Source organism: Macaca fascicularis, chromosome 14 (genome assembly GCF_037993035.2).
Source record: "Macaca fascicularis isolate 582-1 chromosome 14, T2T-MFA8v1.1".
Lineage (NCBI taxonomy): Eukaryota > Metazoa > Chordata > Mammalia > Primates > Cercopithecidae > Macaca > Macaca fascicularis.
This window is the reverse complement of record NC_088388.1, coordinates 6,184,861-6,204,385: the sequence shown is the minus strand read 5'-3', so window position 1 is coordinate 6,204,385 and position 19,525 is coordinate 6,184,861. Positions and strand designations below refer to the sequence as shown.

At 55.5% G+C, this 19,525-nt stretch overlaps 1 protein-coding gene across 21 annotated transcripts in view; it reads left to right on the top strand.

Annotated features, from left to right (window-relative positions):
• Nucleotides 1-19,525, top strand: part of LRP5 (LDL receptor related protein 5) — a 141,143-nt gene that overhangs the window by 116,081 nt on the left and 5,537 nt on the right. For 17 of the 21 annotated variants that reach the window (XR_012422966.1, XR_012422968.1, XR_012422965.1 and 14 more), the window contains 6 exons: nt 987-1,196; nt 4,723-4,848; nt 8,790-9,026; nt 11,978-12,088; nt 13,535-13,771; nt 14,846-14,985. Coding sequence is in view for 16 of the 21 variants with exons in the window: in XM_074013025.1 (XP_073869126.1) it covers nt 987-1,196; nt 4,723-4,848; nt 8,790-9,026; nt 11,978-12,088; nt 13,535-13,771; nt 14,846-14,985 (1,061 nt within the window). In the remaining 5 variants the exon portion in view is untranslated. The remainder of the gene's footprint in view (nt 1-986; nt 1,197-4,722; nt 4,849-8,789; nt 9,027-11,977; nt 12,089-13,534; nt 13,772-14,845; nt 14,986-19,525) is intronic. The other 4 variants (XM_074013026.1, XM_074013023.1, XM_074013021.1 and 1 more) reach the window with 1 other exon arrangement.

Sequence of the window (19,525 nt, the reverse complement as noted above, 5' to 3'; positions counted from 1 at the left end):
GCCTGCCTTGTCGTCAGTAATGGCAGCAGCTGCCAGATTGTCCGGGACCTGCCGTGAGCCCAGCTCCGCACCGGGAACTTTGCATGTAGCATGTTTAGTCCTCACGCTGACAACTCCAGGCTGGGGTTCCGAGTGAGCCCCACTGGGTAGAGGCAGAAGATGAAGCTCAGAGAGGGTGAGCCAGCTGCTTGGGGCCCCACAGCCGGGGATGGAGCAGGACTTCAGCCTAGCCTCTGCCCCTGGCACCTGCACAAGCAGCTGCTCTGCTCTGGGCTGTGTTAGGCTGTGAGGACTGGAGAGAAATGAGAGTTGGTGCTTAGAAGCCGGGCACGGTGGCTCAAGCCTGTAATCCCAGCACTTTGGGAGGCTGAGACAGGCGGATCACAAGGTCAGGAGATCGAGACCATCCTGGCTAACACAGTGAAACCCCGTCTCTACTAAAAAATACAAAAAACTAGCCGGGCGAGGTGGCGGGCGCCTGTGGTCCCAGCTACTCCGGAGGCTGAGGCAGGAGAATGGCGTAAACCCGGGAGGCGGAGCTTGCAGTGAGCTGAGATCCGGCCACTGCACTCCAGCCTGGGCGACAGAGCCAGACTCAGTCTCAAAAAAAAAAAAAAAAAAAAAAAAAAAAAAAAAAAAAAGAGAGTTGGTGCTTAGAGAGGGGGCGCAGGTCCCCGTGGCTTTTCCTCTTACGATGGGGTGGGTGGGGGAGGGGAGGGGCCATGCTTGCAGGGGCCAGTGACCGAGGCCCGCTGTTGGAACTGATGGCCTTCCTTCGGAACCCGGCCCAGGTGGGAGCAGGGCTTTCCGAGGGCTTGGCTTGGGTTGGCCTGCTTCCAGGGACTCTGCCGCAGCTCCCATCCCTGCCCAGAGCACGAAATCCCCCCGGCTCCCTGGCAGCCCTGTCAACCTCTGTCCTCCCAAGCTGAGTGTGGGGCGAGCTCTGGAGGTGAGCACCGCTCAGGGGGGCCCTGTGCTGCTTGCAGGGGCCAACCGCCTGACCCTGGAGGACGCCAACATCGTGCAGCCTCTGGGCCTGACCGTCCTTGGCAAGCACCTCTACTGGATCGACCGCCAGCAGCAGATGATCGAGCGTGTGGAGAAGACCACCGGGGACAAGCGGACTCGCGTCCAGGGCCGCGTCGCCCACCTCACTGGCATCCACGCGGTGGAGGAAGTCAGCCTGGAGGAGTTCTGTACGTGGGGACTGGCGGCGGGGTGGGGCAGGGTGGGCAGGGCGGCCTGTAACCCAGACCGCTAGAGGAGGCCGGAGGCCAGTGCAGGAGCCCGCGTGGCCTCAGCCGGGCGGTGGGCTCCGCCAGATGCCAATCGTTTCCCGCTGGGGTTCAGTGAGACGTCCAAATGTCCTGAGGCCTCTGAGGTTGTTTTCTTTTGCTGCAGAACACATCACCACAAACAGCATTTTAAGACAATACCAACTCTTTTTTTCTTTTTTTTTTTTTGAGTCAGGATCTCGCTCTGTTGCCCAGGCTGGAGCGCCATGGCGTAAACACAGTTCACTGCAGCCTCGACCTCTGGGCTTAATTAAGCGAACCTCCTGCCTCAGCCTCCCAGGTAGCTGGGACTACAGGTGCGCACCACCACACCTGGCTAATGTTTTTTGTAGAGACGGGGTTTCCCCATGTTTCCCAGGCTGGTCTGCAACTCCTGGGCTCAAGCAGTCTGCCTGCTGTGGCCTCCCAAAGTGCTAGGATGATAGGTGTGAGCCACTGGCCTGACAACACCCACGGATTGTCTCAGTTCTGTAAAGCAGAAGTCCAGGCACGGCGTGGCTCACCTGGGTTCTCTGCTCAGGGTCTCACAGGGCCGGAATCAACGTGTCAGCAACGCTGGGCCCTCAGCAGAGGCTCGGTGGAGAAACAGGCTTCCCTGCTCACTCAGCAGGTGGCATTTGTGGGATTGAGGTTCTGTTTTCTTTCCGGTTGTTGGTCGGGGACCACTCTCAGCTCCTAGAGACCACCCCAGGTCCTCGCCCCGTGGCCCCTTTGCCTCAGCAGTGGGGGCTCCCTGCATCAGTCCCTCCTGCACCTTGAGTCTCTCAACTTGCTCCTCTCCCACCAGCTGGGGAGCCCGCTCTGCTTCTAAAGGCCCCTGTGATTCGGTTCAGCCACCTTTGGATTAGATTAGCCTCCCCTTTGATAGACTCCAAGTCAGCTGATTAATAACCTTAATCATATCCACAGAATCCCTTCTGCCACATAAGGTCATGACGCTGTGCTGGGACTGAGGTGGGAAATGAGAGGGGCATTTAGGATTCTGCCTGCCACTGCCTTGCTGTGCCCCAGGGCTTGGGGGAGGGAGCTGTGACCACAGTCCTTCCTCCCCTGCATGGTAACCATCTGAGAATGACTTGAGACCAGCCTGGGCAACATGGTGAGAACCCATCCCTTACAAAAAATGCCTCCCCCAGGCTGAGCTCCGTGGCTCACGCCTATAATCCCAGCACTTTGAGAGACCAAGGCGGGCTGATCATTTGAGGTTGGGAGTTCGAGACCAGCCTGGCCAACATAGTGAAATCCCGTCTCTACTAAAAGTACAAAAATTAGCTGGGTATGGTGGCAGGTGCCTGTATTCCCAGCTACTGGGGAGGCTGAGGTGGGAGAGTTACTTGAACCTGGGAGGTGGAAGTTGCAGTGAGCCGAGATTGCGCCACTGCACTCCAGCCTGGGCAACAATGTGAGACTCTGTCTCAAAAAAAAAAAAAAAAAAGGGCCGGGGGTGGTGGTGACAAAGGGACCCTATCTCAGAAAAACCAAGCACCTAATCCTTGAGACTGAGGAGGGACACTGTGAAGTGTTTCTGGGTGGGGCGGGGAGCAGAGTGTCTTCTGTCATTTCTTCCACCTGGGAGTGGCCAGCTCTCCCTCCAGGCTGCCTCCTCCTCTTCCCATTGTTGGGATGTTGGACACATTTGGTTAACTGGATAGAATAACACGAGTTCCCAGGGACTTGGTCCATTTGCTATTTTATTTTATTTTATTTATTTATTTTTTGAGACAGAGTTTCGCTTTTGTCACCCAGGCTGGAGTGCAGTGGCGCGATCTCGGCTCACTGCAACCTCTGCCTCCCAGGTTCAAGCGATTCTCCTATCTCAGCCTTCCAAGTAACTGGGATTATAGGCGCCCACCACCACACCAGGCTAATTTTTTGTATTTTTAGTAGAGACGGGTTTTCACCCATGTTGCCCAGGCTGATCTTGAACTCCTAGCCTCAGGTGATCCACCCGCCTCGGCCTCCCAAAGTGCTGGGATTATAGACGTGAACCACCGTGCCTGGCACCATTTGCTATTTTAATTCCCATGTGTGTTAGTGTCCCACGGCTGCAGTAACAAATGACCACAAACTGGATGGCTTAAAGCAACAGAAATGGATTCCCCCAATATGCTGGAGGCCAGAAGCCCGCAACCAAGCTGTTGGAAGGGCTGTGCTTCCTCTGCAGGCTCCAGGGAGAATCTGTTTGTTGGCCTTTCCAGTGCTGTGGGTGCAGGTGTTCCACGCTTGTGGATGCACCACGTCAACCTCTGCCCATCTTCGTGTGTCCATCTCCTTTGTGTCTGCGTCTTTACCTCTTCCTCATGGCTGTGTTGCCTCTTACAAGGACATTTGTCACTGGGTTTAGGGCCCACCCAAATCATCCAAGATGACCTCGTCTTGAGATCCTTAACCTGCAAAGACCCTTTTTCCAAAAAAAGGTTATGTTCGCAGATTCTACGCCTTAAGACATGGGTGTATCATTCTGGGGGGCACTATCCAACCCCTTATACAATGAAAGAAGGGAAGAGGGCCACGTGTGGTGGCTCACACCTGTAATCTCAGCACTGTAGGAGGCTGAAGTGGGAGGGTCACTTGAGCCCAGGAGTTTAAGAGCAGCCTAGGCAACATGATGACACCCTGTTTCTACAAAAAGTAAAAAAAAAAAAAAAAAAAAAGCCAGGTGTGGTGGCTTACGCCTGTAATCCCAGCACTTTGGGAGGCTGAGGCAGGCGGATCACATGGTCAGGAGTTCGAGACCAGCCTGACCAACATGGTGAAACCCCATCTCTACTAAAAATACAAAAATTAGCTGGGTGTGGTGGCGCATGCCTGTAATCCAAGCTACTCGGGAGGCTGAGGCCGGAGAATCGCTTGAACCCAGGAGGTAGAGGTTGCAGTGAGCCAAGATCATGCCACTGCACTCCAACCTGGGCAACAGAGCCAGACTCTGTCTCAAAAAAAAAAAAAAAAAAAAAAAAGCCAGGCATGGTGGTGCATGCCTGTAGTCCCAGCTACTCAGGAAGCTGAGGCAGGAGGGTGGTTTGACCCATAGAGATCAAGGCTACGGTGAGCCGTGATCGCACCACTGCCCTCCAGCCGGGGCGACAGAGTGAGGCCCTGTCTCAAAGTAAGTAGATGAGGAGGAGAGACAAATGGGCAGTTCAGAGTGATGGTCATGGGCACAGTAGGGACTGGTGCAGACAGGCTGGCCTGTGATGTCAAGCAAGTTCTGTAACTGTCTCCAGCCTCCATTTGTGTGTCAATTTCCATGTCAGTAGGAAGACTCTGTAGGCTGCCAAGAGGAATAAGTGGGAGGATCCTCCCAGAGAGACGGGACCTGCGGGAGGGTCAGTTCTCCTGAGTTCTCATTTGGCCCCTACCCTCCAGGCTGTGGTTCTGAGGTGAGAGGCAGAGCCTGACCTCCGTTTGCCTTGTTTTGTCCTTGCAGCAGCCCACCCATGTGCCCGTGACAATGGTGGCTGCTCCCACATCTGTATTGCCAAGGGTGATGGGACACCACGGTGCTCATGCCCGGTCCACCTCGTACTCCTGCAGAACCTGCTGACCTGTGGAGGTAGGTGTGACCTGGGTGCTCTGTTGGGGTAATGGATAGGTACCTGATTCTCTGCCTGCCAGGTTGCTGCCTGGCATCCTTTTAAAATCACAGTCCCTGTGGCATCCAGTTTCCAAAGCTGATTGTCTCTTCCTTTGTCCTCCTTTCTTTTCTAGTATGTGCATTCGGTGCTATGAATTTTCCTCTAAGTACTGCATTTCCTGCATCTCACAAATTTTGTTATATTTTCATTTTCAGGTAGTTTGAATATTTTTACACTTCTCCTGAGATGACATGTTTGGCTCATGTGTTATTTAGAAGTGTTGCTTAGTTTCTAAAGAGTTGGGGCTTTCCAGCTGTCTCTCTGCAACTGATTGCTAATTTAATTCCACTGTAGTCTGAGAGCTTATTTTGTATGATTTCTATTTTAAATGTGTTGGGTGTGGTGTTTTTGTTGTTTTTTTTGTGTGTGTGTTTGTTTTGTTTTGTTTTGTTTTTGATACAGTGTTTCACTCTGTCACCCAGACTGGAGTGCAATGGCACAATCGTGGCTCACCGCAACCACCGCCTCCCAGGTTCAAGTGATCCTCTTGCCTCAGCCTCCTAAGTAGCTGGGATTACAAGTGCACGCCACCATACCCAGCTAATTTTTGTATTTTTAGTAGAGACGGGGTTTCACCATGTTGGTCAGGCTGGTCTCAAACTCCTGACCTCGTGATCCACCCACCTCGGCCTCCCGAAGTGCTGGGATTACAGGCCTGAGCCACCGCGCCTGGCCATTAGGTGTGTTTTATCACCTAGCATCATGTGGTTTATCTTGGTGAATGTTCTGTGTACTCTTGAAAAGAATGTGGATTCTGCTGTTGTTCGGTGGAGTGTTCTAGAAACATCAATTAGATCCAGTTGATGGATAGTGCTCATCAGGTTGTCTGTATCCTTCCTTCCTCCTTCCTGAACGCCTGCTCGTGCTGTCAGTTTTTGACAGGGGTGTGGAGTCTCCAACTCTAATGGTGGATTTGTTTATTTATCCTAGTAGCTCTATCTTTTTCTTTCCTTCTACCCTTGATCCTCTTTTCCCACTAGGGCTTCCTGGTGCTACTGGTGGGAGAGTGGGGTAGTGAAGAACATGGGCTTTAGGGCCAAAGAGGCTAGGGCTCTGTCAAATCCTGGCTCTGTCACTTCCCAGTTGAGTGACCCTGGCTGGTGCCTGACCCACTCTGAGCCTCCACTTCCTCTTCTGTGAAATTGAGAGCACTTAACCTGGCAGGCTGTCATGGGCATGAAGTAACAGGGCACTCCACCTGGGCCCTGACACGTGATGTACAGGAATGCCAGCTGCTATGCCGTGGGCGTGGCATTAGTAATAAAGTGACCATCTGAATCCTCACCACAGTGAAGCCTGTCCAGGGCTTTCTGTCCTATACCCCGTGCCTCCAGGTGGCCTTGGATCCTGTTGGTTCTGTGCTCTGCCCAGCTCCCCTTCTCCTGTGGGAGCTCCTGGGGGCTAAGCTTCATCCTACACACAGCAGACAGCAGCACACGCTGGCTCTGCACCTTTTTCTTTCTTTTTTTTGAGATGGAGTCTCACTTTTGTCATGCAGGCTGCAGTGCAATGGTGTGATCTTGGCTCACTGCAACCTCCACCTCCTGGGTTCAAGCGATTTTCCTGCCTTACCCTCCCAAGTAGCTGGGATTACAGGCTCCCGCCACCACACCTGACTAATTTTTGTATTTTCAGTAGAGATGGGATTTCACCATGTTGGCCAGGATGGTCTTGAACTCCTGACCTCAGGTGATCTGCCCACCTCGGCCTCCCAAAGTACTGGGATTACAGGCGTGAGCCACCACACCCAGAGTGCTGGTTCTTTTTAGCAGCTTGTCTTGTTCCTGGAGAGACTGGCCCCGGCCCAGGAGCTCAGGGAGTAGGACTGCGGGGTGCTGCCTCACACCTCGAATTTGGCTATAAGCAGAGGGGACAGTTTTGTGACTGTCCCCCTCCTGAGCTTCCTGGCAGCTTTTCCCCAAGTTACAGCCCAAAAGCTCAGGTGGATTTGCAACCCGAGGGTGTCTGTGCACCTCCCACTGATGCCCAAATTGCCCTGGCCAAGAGACGGGGCCTTCAGAACGCTGCACCAACTGCAGCCTTGGGCCTTCATGCCAGAGGCCATGCCCTTCCATCCAACCAGCCCTTGGCCCGGGCCGTGGCCCTCCTGGTTTGGGGACTCAAGGCCTCTTCCTCACGGCTCAAGAGACATATATTTACCACACAGGTGCTTGTCATTCTCTTGTGGCCTCTTTGGCCTCTTTGGGGAGATCACAGAAGGACAGGGGCTCACTGAGGTCTCAGACATGGACCCTTTGATAGTGGCAGGAGCCAGGCCGGGCAAGGGGCAGCCAGAGTCGCTTCAGCAGTGCCACCATCATCCCCATTCAGCCCTTCCCTGAGCCAGGCGCACCCCTGGCTCTGGCCGCAGTGTCCCAGTTAGAGCTCACGGGAGCTTGTGGTGCCCGGCGGCTGCTTCTGATTGAGAGTCGAGGTCGGAGGCTTTGGGAGGCTGAGAGGCTCTTGGTTTCACAGCTCCTGAGGGAGGCTTGGGCTCCATGTCGGGTCTGCCCCGTGCCACCCTCACCCTCCAGCCACCGGTCCCCCGTGTCTCCCATGGCCAGGCACAGCTTGCAGACATCTGTCATTGGCTCTTCTCAGCCGCCGTAGGCTGACTCTGGCGTGTCCTCCCGTGGCTGAGCCCAGCGGGGACAGCCGCTTCCTTTTATTTCCCGAGAGCTCTCATCTTTGATCAGGCCCCCTCCCCTATGCCAAAGTCCCTGTCACTCGGGTGAGCCCAGCAGTCATGGGGAAGGCCTGGGTGTTCCAAACATCCAAAGGCTTGCGTGCAGCGTGACAACTTGAAACCGATGCTTTTTTCCTTGATCAGATTTCAGCTTGACGGGGGCTTTGCTTACCTTTCAATGAGGCCTGGGCCGATTTCCCTGCATCCCCTCCTGAGGCCGGCCTCTGTTTTCTGTGATTTTCTGCACAAAGTGGGAGGGAGGAGTCCTAGGAAATGAGGAGCCGCCTCGAAGCCAAGGGCTACTCTGACTTCTCTGTGCCAGTGCCCCCGCATTTGTGTGTCGCCAGCCCCTGGGACTCTGCTGTTCCCTGAGTGCTGCTGCATGCCCAGCCCACACTGAGGACGTGGAGCCCCGAGGCGCAGGATGGCCTCCATGGTCACCTGTAGGAAGTGGCCTCCACCCTCCGATGATCCTCTCTGTCCTCCCCTTCACCACCCTCCACCCTCTGATGACCCTCTCCCTCCTCCGCTTCACCGCCCTCCCTGGGGATGTCCTCGGCCCTCCTGCCTGTGCCTTCTCCCGTCTTCTGCAGGCGCCTGGGACGTGCCGACTGGTCCTCTGCCAGCTCCCGCCTTGCTGTGGGCACACCGGCCACCACAGAGGCCTGACCCTGCTTCTGTAGCAGTCCCACACCCGTGGCAGGTGTGGCTGCTGACCACCTGCTTTCTGCCACTCTGGTCCCAAGGAGGGCGCAGTAGGCACTCAGGCGTGGCTAAGCAGATGCGTGTTGCGAGGGGGAGGAGGAAGGACTGCTCCAGTCCGGGCCGAATTTCCCACCTGGAGCATTTCTGCTGTATTTGGTGTAGCACCTGCTTCTTAAAGCTCTGATCCTCGTCAGCCCCCTTTACCTTCTGCACTGAAAATCAGACGGATGCATGTCTTCTTGCAGCGAATGTGTATTCTCCCCGCCTCTCTTCTGGGTTTGGGCTGGAGGTGGGGCGGCGCCCAGGAGCCGCAGCGATGGAGGATGTGCGGGTGCAGCACTCGGCACGGCAGGGATGCGGAGCCCTTGCTGAGTCCCTATAGACTTCTGCTTTGAAGCCCAGTTATGCTATTGCCTGGGTTCTGCTGGGCGGGGCTGCGTGTGATGCTCTCCTCTGTCCCTCCCCCAGAGCCGCCCACCTGCTCCCCAGACCAGTTTGCATGTGCTACGGGGGAGATCGACTGTATCCCCGGGGCCTGGCGCTGTGACGGCTTTCCCGAGTGCGACGACCAGAGCGACGAGGAGGGCTGCCCCGTGTGCTCCGCCGCCCAGTTCCCCTGCGCGCGGGGCCAGTGTGTGGACCTGCGCCTGCGCTGCGATGGCGAGGCCGACTGTCAGGACCGCTCCGACGAGGCGGACTGTGACGGTGAGGCCCTCCCGGAAAAGGCTCTGCCAAGACCCTGGCCCTGCCCTCCGGGATATGGAGCTTGGGGCTGCCTCTGGCCTCACAGTAGGGGCTCTGAAAAACCTTTGCTTGCAGGGAGATCGCCAAGTCTGTCTCTTAGGCCCAACAAGGAAAACTCTGCAGTCCCACCCGTCCTGTCCCACCAGGTAGTGTGGCTTGAAGGCAGACTGTGAGGGGCTGTCTCACCTTCCTGCGTTAGGTCAGGAGTTTCACAGGAACCTGAGGCACATTCAGGGGTGGGCTGCAGAGGTCCATGGCTCACACCCTGGTAAATCCCTCCCAAAGGACAGCGCTTTCTCCACTGAGCAATCTGTGGGGTAGTGCTTAAGCCTGCGTGGTTTCAATCAACCTGAGAATCAGGAGTTATAAAGAGATTTGCTCAGGCATCCTGGGCCCTCTCTGACCAGCGGGATCTTCCTTTAGATCTTGATGGTGAAACAAATCTCTTCTGTGTCTCCTCTGAGTTTTCCTTTTTTTTTTTTTTTTTTCCGAGACAGAGTCTTGCTCTGTCACCCAGGCTGGAGTGTCCTGGTATAATCTTGGCTCACTGCAACCTCTGCCTCCGGGATTCAAGTGATTCTCCTGCCTCAGCCTCCCCAGTAGCTGGGACTACAGGCATCTGCCACCATGCCCAGCTAATTTTTTATTTTTAGTAGAGACGGGGTTTCACCATGTTGGCCAGTCTGGTCTTGAACTCCTGACCTCAGATGATCCACCCGCCTCGGCCTCCCAAAGTGCTGGGATGACAAGCGTGAGCCACTGTGCCTGGCCTGAGTTTTCCTTTTATGAATGACCTGCTTGGTTGGTTGCCTGCCATGTGTTGTCAGCACCACGGACCAGCCCAGGACTGCTGAGGAGCTTTGATGCCCTCCCTGTCCCAGAGCCGCCGGCTCTGTTAGGTAATTCACATGCAGTCTGGCCACTGTCCTACGTCCTCATTCACAAAGAGCAGACATTTGTAGAAGACGAGGGCCTGGGAGTAACCTCCCTGCATGTTTTTCTGTAAAGGCACAGTGGTTAAGTCCTTCCAGCTCATTGACCATTGGATAATTTGATGGAGGCTGTAGACTAGGGGCTGGTAAACTAAGGGCCCAGGGGCCAAATCCAGCCTGCCACCTATTTTTATAAATGAAGTTTTCTTGGTGCACAGCCATGCCCATTCATTCATTTACACAATGTCTGTGGCTGCTTTCATGCCAAAAGCAGGAGAACTGAGTGGTTATACTGGAGACGTACAAGCCTTCAAAGCCCCAGACCTCACGTCTGGCCCTTGACAGAGGTTCCCCAGCCCTGCTGCGCACCCTGGCCCAGCTTGCAGGAACTGTGGTTAGAATTGTCCCTGTGTTTGTCCATTTTGCATTGCTATGAAGGAGACCTGAGGCCGGGTAGATGATGAAGGAAAGAGGCCTGTCTGGCTCATGGTTCGGCAGGTGGTACCAGTGTGGCACCCGCATCTGCTCAGCTTCTAGTGAAGTCTCAGGAAGCTTTGACTCAGGGTGGAGGTCGAAGCGGGAGCGGGTGCATCACATGGTGAGAGAGGGAGCAGCAGAGAGAGAGAGATAAAGCCTCTCCCTCTTGCCCTCACCTTGAGAGGAGATGCCAGGCTCCTTTAAATAACTGGCTCCTATGTGAACTCACAGTGAGAGCCCACTCGCTACTGTGGAGAAGGCACCAAGCCATTCGTCAGGCATCTGCTCCCATGACCCACACACTGCCCACTAGGCCCTGCCTCCAACCTTGGGGTCACATTTTATTTTGTTATGTTATGTTATGTTATGTTATTTGTTTGAGACAGAATCTCGCCCCGTTGCCCAGGCTGGAGTGCAGTGGCGCGATCTTGGCTCACTGCAACCTCCACCTCCTGGGTTCAAGCGATTCTTCTGCCTCAGCCTCCTGAGTTGCTGGGAGTACAGACGCCCGCCACCACGCCCGGCTAATTTTTGTATTTTCAATAGAGATGGGGTTTCACCATGTTGGCCAGGCTGGTCTCAAACTCCTGACCTTGTGATCCACCCGCCTCGGCCACTCAAAAGTGCTGGGATTACTGATGTGAGTCACTGCGCCCAGTGAGGATCACATTTCAGTTGAGATTTGAAGGAGCAGACATTGGAACCATCTCAGCCCCCTCGTCCCACTCTAGCTTATCCTTCTGTGTGCCCTGCAGTGCTGGTGACAGGCTGTCATGCCGGCTCTGGATCCATGCTCCATTCCAGAAGCTTTCTTCCCTGCTCGATTACCAGAAAATTATCCCATCCATTACAAGGACAGGGTCCCCTTATCTCCCGTTCCCAGGGCGGGACACCAGGGGCAGGGCAGGTGGGGAACTGAGCAAGTTCTCCAGGGCAGGTGTGGCTATGGCTCCCTCTGGGTGGGTGTCTGGGGAGGGGAGGAGGCAGCCGTCAGCACCCTGGTTGGCTCTTCCTCCCTGGCCAGAGGCTGTGGCGTCGTGCTGCTCCCATGTGGGCTGCCTGCACCTCCAGTGGGTTCTGCTCCCTCCTCTCCCCCCAAGCTCTGCTGGGCACCACTGCCCTCTGCAGCCCCCACTCTTGGGAGGTGAGGCTCCTCGTGGCCATTGCTCTCCTTGGCACCCACTCCTGCAACCTGGTAGAGCCTTGGGCGGGGTTGCCTGGTGCACACCTCCCCGCAGTAGGCACCTGACAAATACCTCCTGGGGGGCGGGCAGGAGATGCGTTGAGGTCTCAGCCCTGGCAGTCCCCCCACTACATGGCATAGGCCTCGCCACAGGGTCATCGAGGGAGGGTGGAGACTGCACTAGACCACTCCCCGCTGGTCCTAGAAAGGATCCCATCTGTCTGCTGTCTGTTCAGAGCCCAGACCTTGGTGGCTGGGCCCCGCATGGTAGGCTGGGGGGCACCCTCCAGCCTCTCTGAGTGTGCAGCCTCTCCTTGCAGCCATCTGCCTGCCCAACCAGTTTCGGTGTGCCAGCGGCCAGTGTGTCCTCATCAAGCAGCAGTGCGACTCCTTCCCTGACTGCATTGATGGCTCCGACGAGCTCATGTGTGGTGAGCCAGCTTCTGGCGTAGGGAGAGGGTGTCCGGGCTGGGTTCCCTGAGGAGCGTGGGGTCTGGGGGAGGAGATGTGCCTTTCCAGCAGGGCCGGGGGCTGTGTGGGAGACTCAGGCGGCTGGGAGGCTCCTTGCGGGAGGCAGGGAAGCCTTTCTCAGGGCAGCAGCCAGGAGGACAGACTGAGCTATGGGCTCGGTGGCTACAGAGTCCGCATTGGCGGGTGGGGCTGACCGCGCCCAGGTGCCTGCAGCACGCACCCACCCATGGGACCTTGCTCAGCAGTGTCTGTCAGTCAGCAAGATTACCCCTGAGGGCTGCAGTGATCCTACTCCCTGGCAGCTTACTATCTGGCTGAGGAGGAGCGATGTTCATATATGCATGCGTGTCATGTGCACACCTGTGTACCTGACAACGTCCCACATGCTCCTCAAATAGTATGACCCGTACAGTCATGGATATAGGGCCTGGGGATAGGAGGCCAAGGCAGTCAGGGAAGCCTTCCTGGAGGCAGTGGCTCCTGAAAGGTTGTCTGATTCAGGCAGGAAGGGAGCTGAGTTCAGATAGGAAGTAGGAATGAGTCACTGTGTCTGGGGATATGGCCACTCCGCTGCAGAGGGACCTAGGCTGAGAGCTCTTCTCTTCTGGCTGCCGTGGGGAGAGAAGTCTGTGGGGGGAAGAAGGGGGCTTCCTCAAGGGACTCCCTGTGTCCTTTGGCACCTTCATGCCAGGTCAGGCTTGGGGCCTGAAGGCAGTGGTGGGGGCCACCAAGGGTCACCTCCTCTGCTGGGCAAGTTCCCAGTCTGACAGGCCTGTGCCTGGGCCTCCAGCATGGCCGTGGGCCGCAGCTATGAGGGCGCTGTTGATGCGCAGCCAGGCCTCGCCGCCAGAGCCCGCACGCTTCCTCCCATTCCTCTGACATCATTGACGCCCTCAGGATCGCTGGGCCAGCCCCGTGGGAGAGCGAATGTGGCTTTCGCCAAAGTTGAGTCTGGAGCCTGGAAACTTCCCCATGGGCAGCCTTGATAGTGGAGTGGGCCCAAGGAGCCCACCCAGCCGACCCTGCCCTGCCCCTTCCGTGGCCTGGTGGGTGGCACCGGGGCTACCTGACTTTGCTGTTTCACCAGCATCACCTGGGCTGGCCAGGGTGTGCTCACTTCCGCCACCACTGAGGGCCCTGGGCGAAGGACTGAATACCAGGCTGCCTTGGCAGGGATGTGTTGAGGGCTATGGGGAGTCAGACAGGGGCCGGGGTCGGAGGAGGGTGTGCTGTGCAGGCGTTGCCCTGAGGTTGGCCAGGCTCCCCAGGCCTAGCCTCCCAGCTACCCCACTTTCTCCCCACCCTCCACCAGTGGCAAAGCCAGCCCCTTCAGGGTGCACAGTGTCTGTCCCCAAGGAGGGCCATTCCCTTGGGGTTAATGTTGGCCACTTCTTTCTGTCTGGCAGAAATCACCAAGCCACCCTCAGACGACAGCCCGGCCCACAGCAGTGCCATCGGGCCCGTCATTGGCATCATCCTCTCCCTCTTCGTCATGGGTGGTGTCTATTTTGTGTGCCAGCGCGTGGTGTGCCAGCGCTACGCGGGGGCCAACGGGCCCTTCCCGCACGAGTATGTCAGCGGAACCCCACACGTGCCCCTCAATTTCATAGCCCCAGGCGGTTCCCAGCATGGCCCCTTCACAGGTAAGGAGCCTGAGATACGGAACGACCTGGAGGAGGCAGGAGAGTAGTCTGGGCAGCTTTGGGGAGTGGAGCAGGGCTGTGTTACCCTGGGCCCTCTGGTGCGCGTGGCAGACATTGCTAATCGATCACAGCATTCAGGTTTTCCCGCTGAGCCTGTGCTTGGCATCAGAATCCTTCAACACAGAGGCCTGCATGGCGGTAGCAACCCGCCCTTTGGCACTGTAGGTATGGAGGAGGCTCCTTGGACTTGACCTTCATATTCTATAGGACATGTCCTATGTTGTCCACAAATCCTCATGTCCCCTAGAAATGAATGTGGGGGCAGCTGGGCTCTCTCTGGAGCTGAAGGAGTCAGTCTGTACCATACAGCAGCTTTGTCCTGAGTGCAGTCAGGACTTGTGGCTGAGCAGTTACAATTCCTGCGTGGCCCGGGAGCGCAGGCTGTGTTTGTGGATGGCGGGGCAGCCTCACTGCAGAGCCGCACCACGCTGGGTTGTACGGTACAATGCAGGGCGACCATGGTACATCTAAGAAGGTGGAGGCCCTGTGAGGTCTGCAGGTGCCCCCACAGCTCCAGGCCACCTTGAGGATTGCCTCTGCCCACCCAGCCCTGAGTTCCCTCTCCCCTGTCCTGTCCCACTATCACCCCAAGCCGGCCTCATTGGGAGCCTGTTGGATGGCGGGGTATAGATGTAACCTGATTCTCTCTGGGGAGCGGGGTTATCAGGCTTCTCAAGAGCTCCTGGAAGTCCACAGTGGTGGCACCGTCACAGTCGCAGCAGCTGCTAGAGACCGGGGCCCTGTCTGTTCCTGGCGGGCTCTACGCTGCCCCTCCTGGGTTCCCAGTCCCAGCCGCAGGCCCCTTGGGGGAGGTGCCGTGTGTCTCCTGTTTCACAGATGAGCCCCGGAGAGCTCACCCTAGTAGCGGCTCAGGGAGCGGGGCACATCTCCAGCAGGACACCCCGCCCTAGTCTGGGTCTCGTGGGTAGCGGGAGCTGAGGAGAGCGCCCTGTGTCTGTGGAGTGGCTTGGCAGAGCCTCGAAGCCACCTGAACCCCCGTCCCTTCCCTGCCAGGCATCGCATGTGGAAAGTCCATGATGAGCTCCGTGAGCCTGATGGGGGGCCGGGGCGGGGTGCCCCTCTACGACCGGAACCACGTCACAGGGGCGTCGTCCAGCAGCTCGTCCAGCACGAAGGCCACGCTGTACCCGCCGGTGAGGGGTGGGGCCAGGGTGGGGGGGACGGGGCTGTGGGCCCCTCCCACTGTCACTGCTGGCCAGGGGAGGCTTCTCAGGTTCCTGGGGGCTGTCCCACCGCCTCTGAGGCATGCTTGCTTTCTTCCCTCTCCAAACCCTTCTGCTTTCTTCTTTAATGACATTGTTGACTGTGGATAATCTGAAAACCACACAAAAATAGGAAGAGCCGAAATCTCACCCAAATCCACCTCCTAGAGTGGCTGTTGGGCCACGTCAGCATCCAGGCGGCCGTCTCTTCAGCAGAGCCCAGCCCATCGATGGCCGCCTGCGCCAGGCCTGTCAGCTCGCGTGAGCTTCCCCGCGCGACCCCTCCACAAACACCACAAACACCCTGTCCTCCCACCCGGGGCTGGCTGCTTCCTGGAAAACAGCTGGATGGTTTTGTGCATGACAGACAAACACAGGGTGATTTTCATGGCCTCCCCAGAGTTTTTGGCAGGGTGAGGGGCTGGCTCCAGCTGAGCCACGCCCTGAGTGAAATGACTGTGAGGAGAATAAACTGTGGACGCCCTCCAGGATCCTTGGGACTGGCTGAGGAGAACCCCCGTTTCTGGGAGCACAGCCCTGGGGTGCCAAGGCAAGCTTGGTGCCTGGATGTGAACCCTTGTGTGTAAACAGAGGGAACTGACCTGACATGCTTTGTATGCTTTTTTTTTTTTTTTTTTTTTTTTTTGAGACGGAGTCTCGCTCTGTCGCCCAGGCTGGGGTGCAGTGGCGCCATCTCAGCTCACTGCAAGCTCCGCTTCCCGGGTTCACGCCATTCTCCTGCCTCAGCCTCCAAAATATCTGGGACCACAGGTGCCCGTCACCATGCCCAGCTAATTTTTTGTATTTTTAGTAGAGACGGGGTTTCATCATGTCAGCCAGGATGATCTCGGTCTCCTGGCCTCATGATCTGCCCGCCTCAGCCTCCCAAAGTGTTGGGATTACAGGCGTGAGCCACCGCGCCCGGCCATGCTTTGTCTGCTTTTCATTTGTTCCTGCAGCTGTATACCCTGAAAGTGAGGCCAGTCCCCTTCCGCTTCCTCTGGGGCCTCACCAGTGAGCGCCTCCTTGCCAGGGCTGGTTCCTCCCACCCTTCTGGGTGTCCCTCACATCTGGGGTCTTGTCTTCTTTTTCCTTTTTCTTTTCTTTTTTTTTTTTTTTTTGAGATGGAGTTTCACTTTTGTTGCCCAGGCTGGAGTGCAATGATCTCGGCTCACCGCAACCTCCGCCTCCCAGGTTCAAGCAATTCTCCTGCCTCAGCTTCCCTAGTAGCTGGGATTACAACCATGTGCCACCACACCCGGCTTATTTTGTATTTTTAGTAGAGATGGGGTTTCTCCATGTTGGTCAGGCTGGTTTTAAACTCCCAACCTCAGGTGATCCACCTGCCTCGGCCTCCCAGAGTGTTAGGATTACAGGCATGAGTCACTGCGCCCGGCCTGTCACCCAGGCTGGAGTGCAGTTGCGTCATCATGGCTCACTGCAGCCTCTACCGTCTAGGCTCAAGCGATCCTCCCATCTCAGCCCCTAAGTAGCTAGGACTGCACGCATGCGTCCCCATGCCCAGCTAGTATTTACATTTTTTGTAGAGACGAAGTTTCACTATATTGCCCAGGCTGGTCTCAAACTCTTGGACTCGAGCGATGCTCCCGCCTCGGCCTCCCAAGGTGCTGGGATTACAGGCGTGAGCCACGTGGCCTGGGGTGTTGTCCTCTTATGGCACCTGACTGTGGTGGGCCCTGGGAAGGAAGGAGCAGAAGAAGGTTATCCTTGGTTTCCTGGATAGGAAGTGAGTGTTGCGGAGGCCTCAGGGCCTGGCTGTGTTTAGGGACAAAGGGAGCTTGGAGTCAGAAGCCGAGAATTTAAACACCCACTGCCCTTCTCTGCTCCTGCTGCCGCAACCCAGCTTAACCAGCCAGGAGTGCCAAGAACCGGAGCAGGGTCCCCGTGCACACAGCAGGAGGCTCAGGAATTCTTTTCTGTTCTCCCCTGGGAGCTGGGAGGATCTTACCAGGCAATAAGAGATGGCACTGACCAGCCAGCTATTTTTAAAAATCACTTTATTGTTTAACCATACAACTCACCCACTTAAAAAAGTGTACAATTCAGTGGGTTTTAGTGTATTCACAGATGCGTGCAACCCTCACCACAGTTAATTTTAGAACATTTTCCTACCCCTAAAAGAAACTCTGCATGAAGCCAGCTGTTTGTAAATTAGCAAAGTTATTTTGCATCCATTAAGTATTTGTTCATGGTACAAAATTCAAAAGGTACAGAAGAGCCTGCAGTCCAAAGAGACCCTGCCCCATGATGCCAAGCAGGACTCCCCCGAGGCATGGCCTCCTGTGGTGTGTTTCTTCTGTGTCCCCCGGGGTCATCTGTACACATGCAAGCTTACAAGAGCGTGGACTGTGTTTTCCCAGCCAAAAGATAATTGTAGATTTACGTGCAGTTGTGAGAAATAGCACAGACCATTTATCCTCTGCCTGGTGTCCCCACTGCTGCCATCTTGCATGACTTTCGTGCCTATCGTAAGCAAGATACTGATACGATCCTTTGGCCTTATTCAGATTGACATAAGCGTTTTTGTTTGTTTTTGAGACAGACTCGCTCTGTCGCCCAGTGGGAGTGCAGTGGCACAATCACGGCTCACTACAGCCTCAAACTCCTGGGCTCAAGCGATTCTCCCGCCTCGGCCCCCCAGGTGGCTCAGACGGCAGGAGTGCACCATCATGCCGGGCTAACTTTTAAGTTTTTTGTAGAGGTGAGGCCTCACTGTATTGCCTAGGCTGCTCTTGAATTCCTGAGCTAAAGTGATCCTCCAGCCTCAGCCTCCCAAAGTGTTAGGATTACAGGCATGAGCCACTGTGCCTGGGCTGACATGTGTGTTTTCGTAAGCCCAAAAGATAGCATCTGAAGAGTCAACATTGAGCCTTGCCTTTTGCTACTAACGATGTGTAAAAGCTGGTGTTCTGAGCATTTTGGAGGCTCCCAGCTGCCGTGTGCACCTTGCCTTAGAACTCTACCGTAATCCATCTCCGGAAGGAGGTGCTGTTGTTTTCCTCCTTTTGCAACAAGGAGGCCAAAGAACTGAGCATGAACCACTGGCCTGGGTCGTTTGGTCAGTAGGCCGTGGGGCCAGGCCGTCCAACTCACGACCATCTTCTATTCTGCTGCCCCCGCACCCTGAAGTTTGTTCTGCTTCGAGGGCAGAGCTGTCACATTCTTGGTGGCTGAACAGCGCTCCTTGTCAGGCGTGGCTGGGCCCCCACTGGAGGGCATCAGGGTCCCCTCTCCTGCTGCGGTTGAACTTTGGCTATTTCAACCACTCTTGCCAAGTGACCCTCTGAGGGGGACAGTCCATCTTTTCTCAGCAGAGGGCCACACCGATAAAACTGTCCCTGGCACTCTTTCTCTCCACCAGTCTAATATAGAGTAAAAATGGTATCATGTTGAGATCTTCATTTATATTTGTTTTGTTATGAATGATGTCAAGCATCATTTTATGTGTTTAAGAACCTTTGGGCCTGGCGTGATGGCTCGCAGCAGTAATCTCAGCACTTTGGGAGACTGAGGTGAGCGGATCACTTGAGGCCGGGAGTTTGAGACCAGCCTGACCAACATGGAGAAACCCTGTCTCTAGTAAAAATTTAAAAATTAGCCAGGCATGGTGATCCCAGCTACTTGGGAGTCTGAAGCATGAGAATTGCTTGAACATGGGAGGCAGAGGTTGCAGTGAGCTGAGATTGCGCCATTGCACTCCAGCCTGGGTGAGAGAGTGAGACTCTGTCTCAAAAAAAGAAAAAGAACTTTTGTCATTTTATTTTTCTCAGAAGGGTTTGTGCAAAGTCCTTCTTCTATTGGGTTGCTGATACTCTTATTCATTTGTGAGGTCTCTTTAGATACAGATAGACTATGGAAATTGGCCCAGAGCCTGCAATATGTGTTGAAAATATTTGTTTCCCAGTTTTTTGTCTTTTTATTTGGGTTATGGTATGTTTTACCATTTATACCATGCCAGTATCAATCTTGGCTGGCGCTGGTGGCTCACGCCTGTAATCCCAGCACTTTGGGAGGCCGAGGCGGGTGGATCACTTGAGGTCAGGAGTTCGAGACCAGCCTGACCAACGTGGTGAACCCCCATCTCTACTAAAAATAGAGAATTAGCAAGGTGTGGTGTTGCGTGTCTGTAGTCCCAGCTACTTGGGAGGGTGAGGCAGGAGAATTGCTTGAACGCAGGAGATGGAGGTTGCAGTGAGCCGAGATCACACCACTGCACTCCAGCCTGGGTGACAGAGTGAGACTCCGTCTCAAAAAAAAAAAAAAAGGAATTATCAATCTCCTCTTTTATGGTGTGTGTGTGTGTGTGTGTATATATATGTATTTATATATATATTTTTTGTTGTTGTTATGCTCAGAAAGACCTTCCCTACTCTGATCATAAAAAACAACTTATGGCCGGGCGCGGTGGCTCAAGCCTGTAATCCCAGCACTCTGGGAGGCCGAGGCGGGC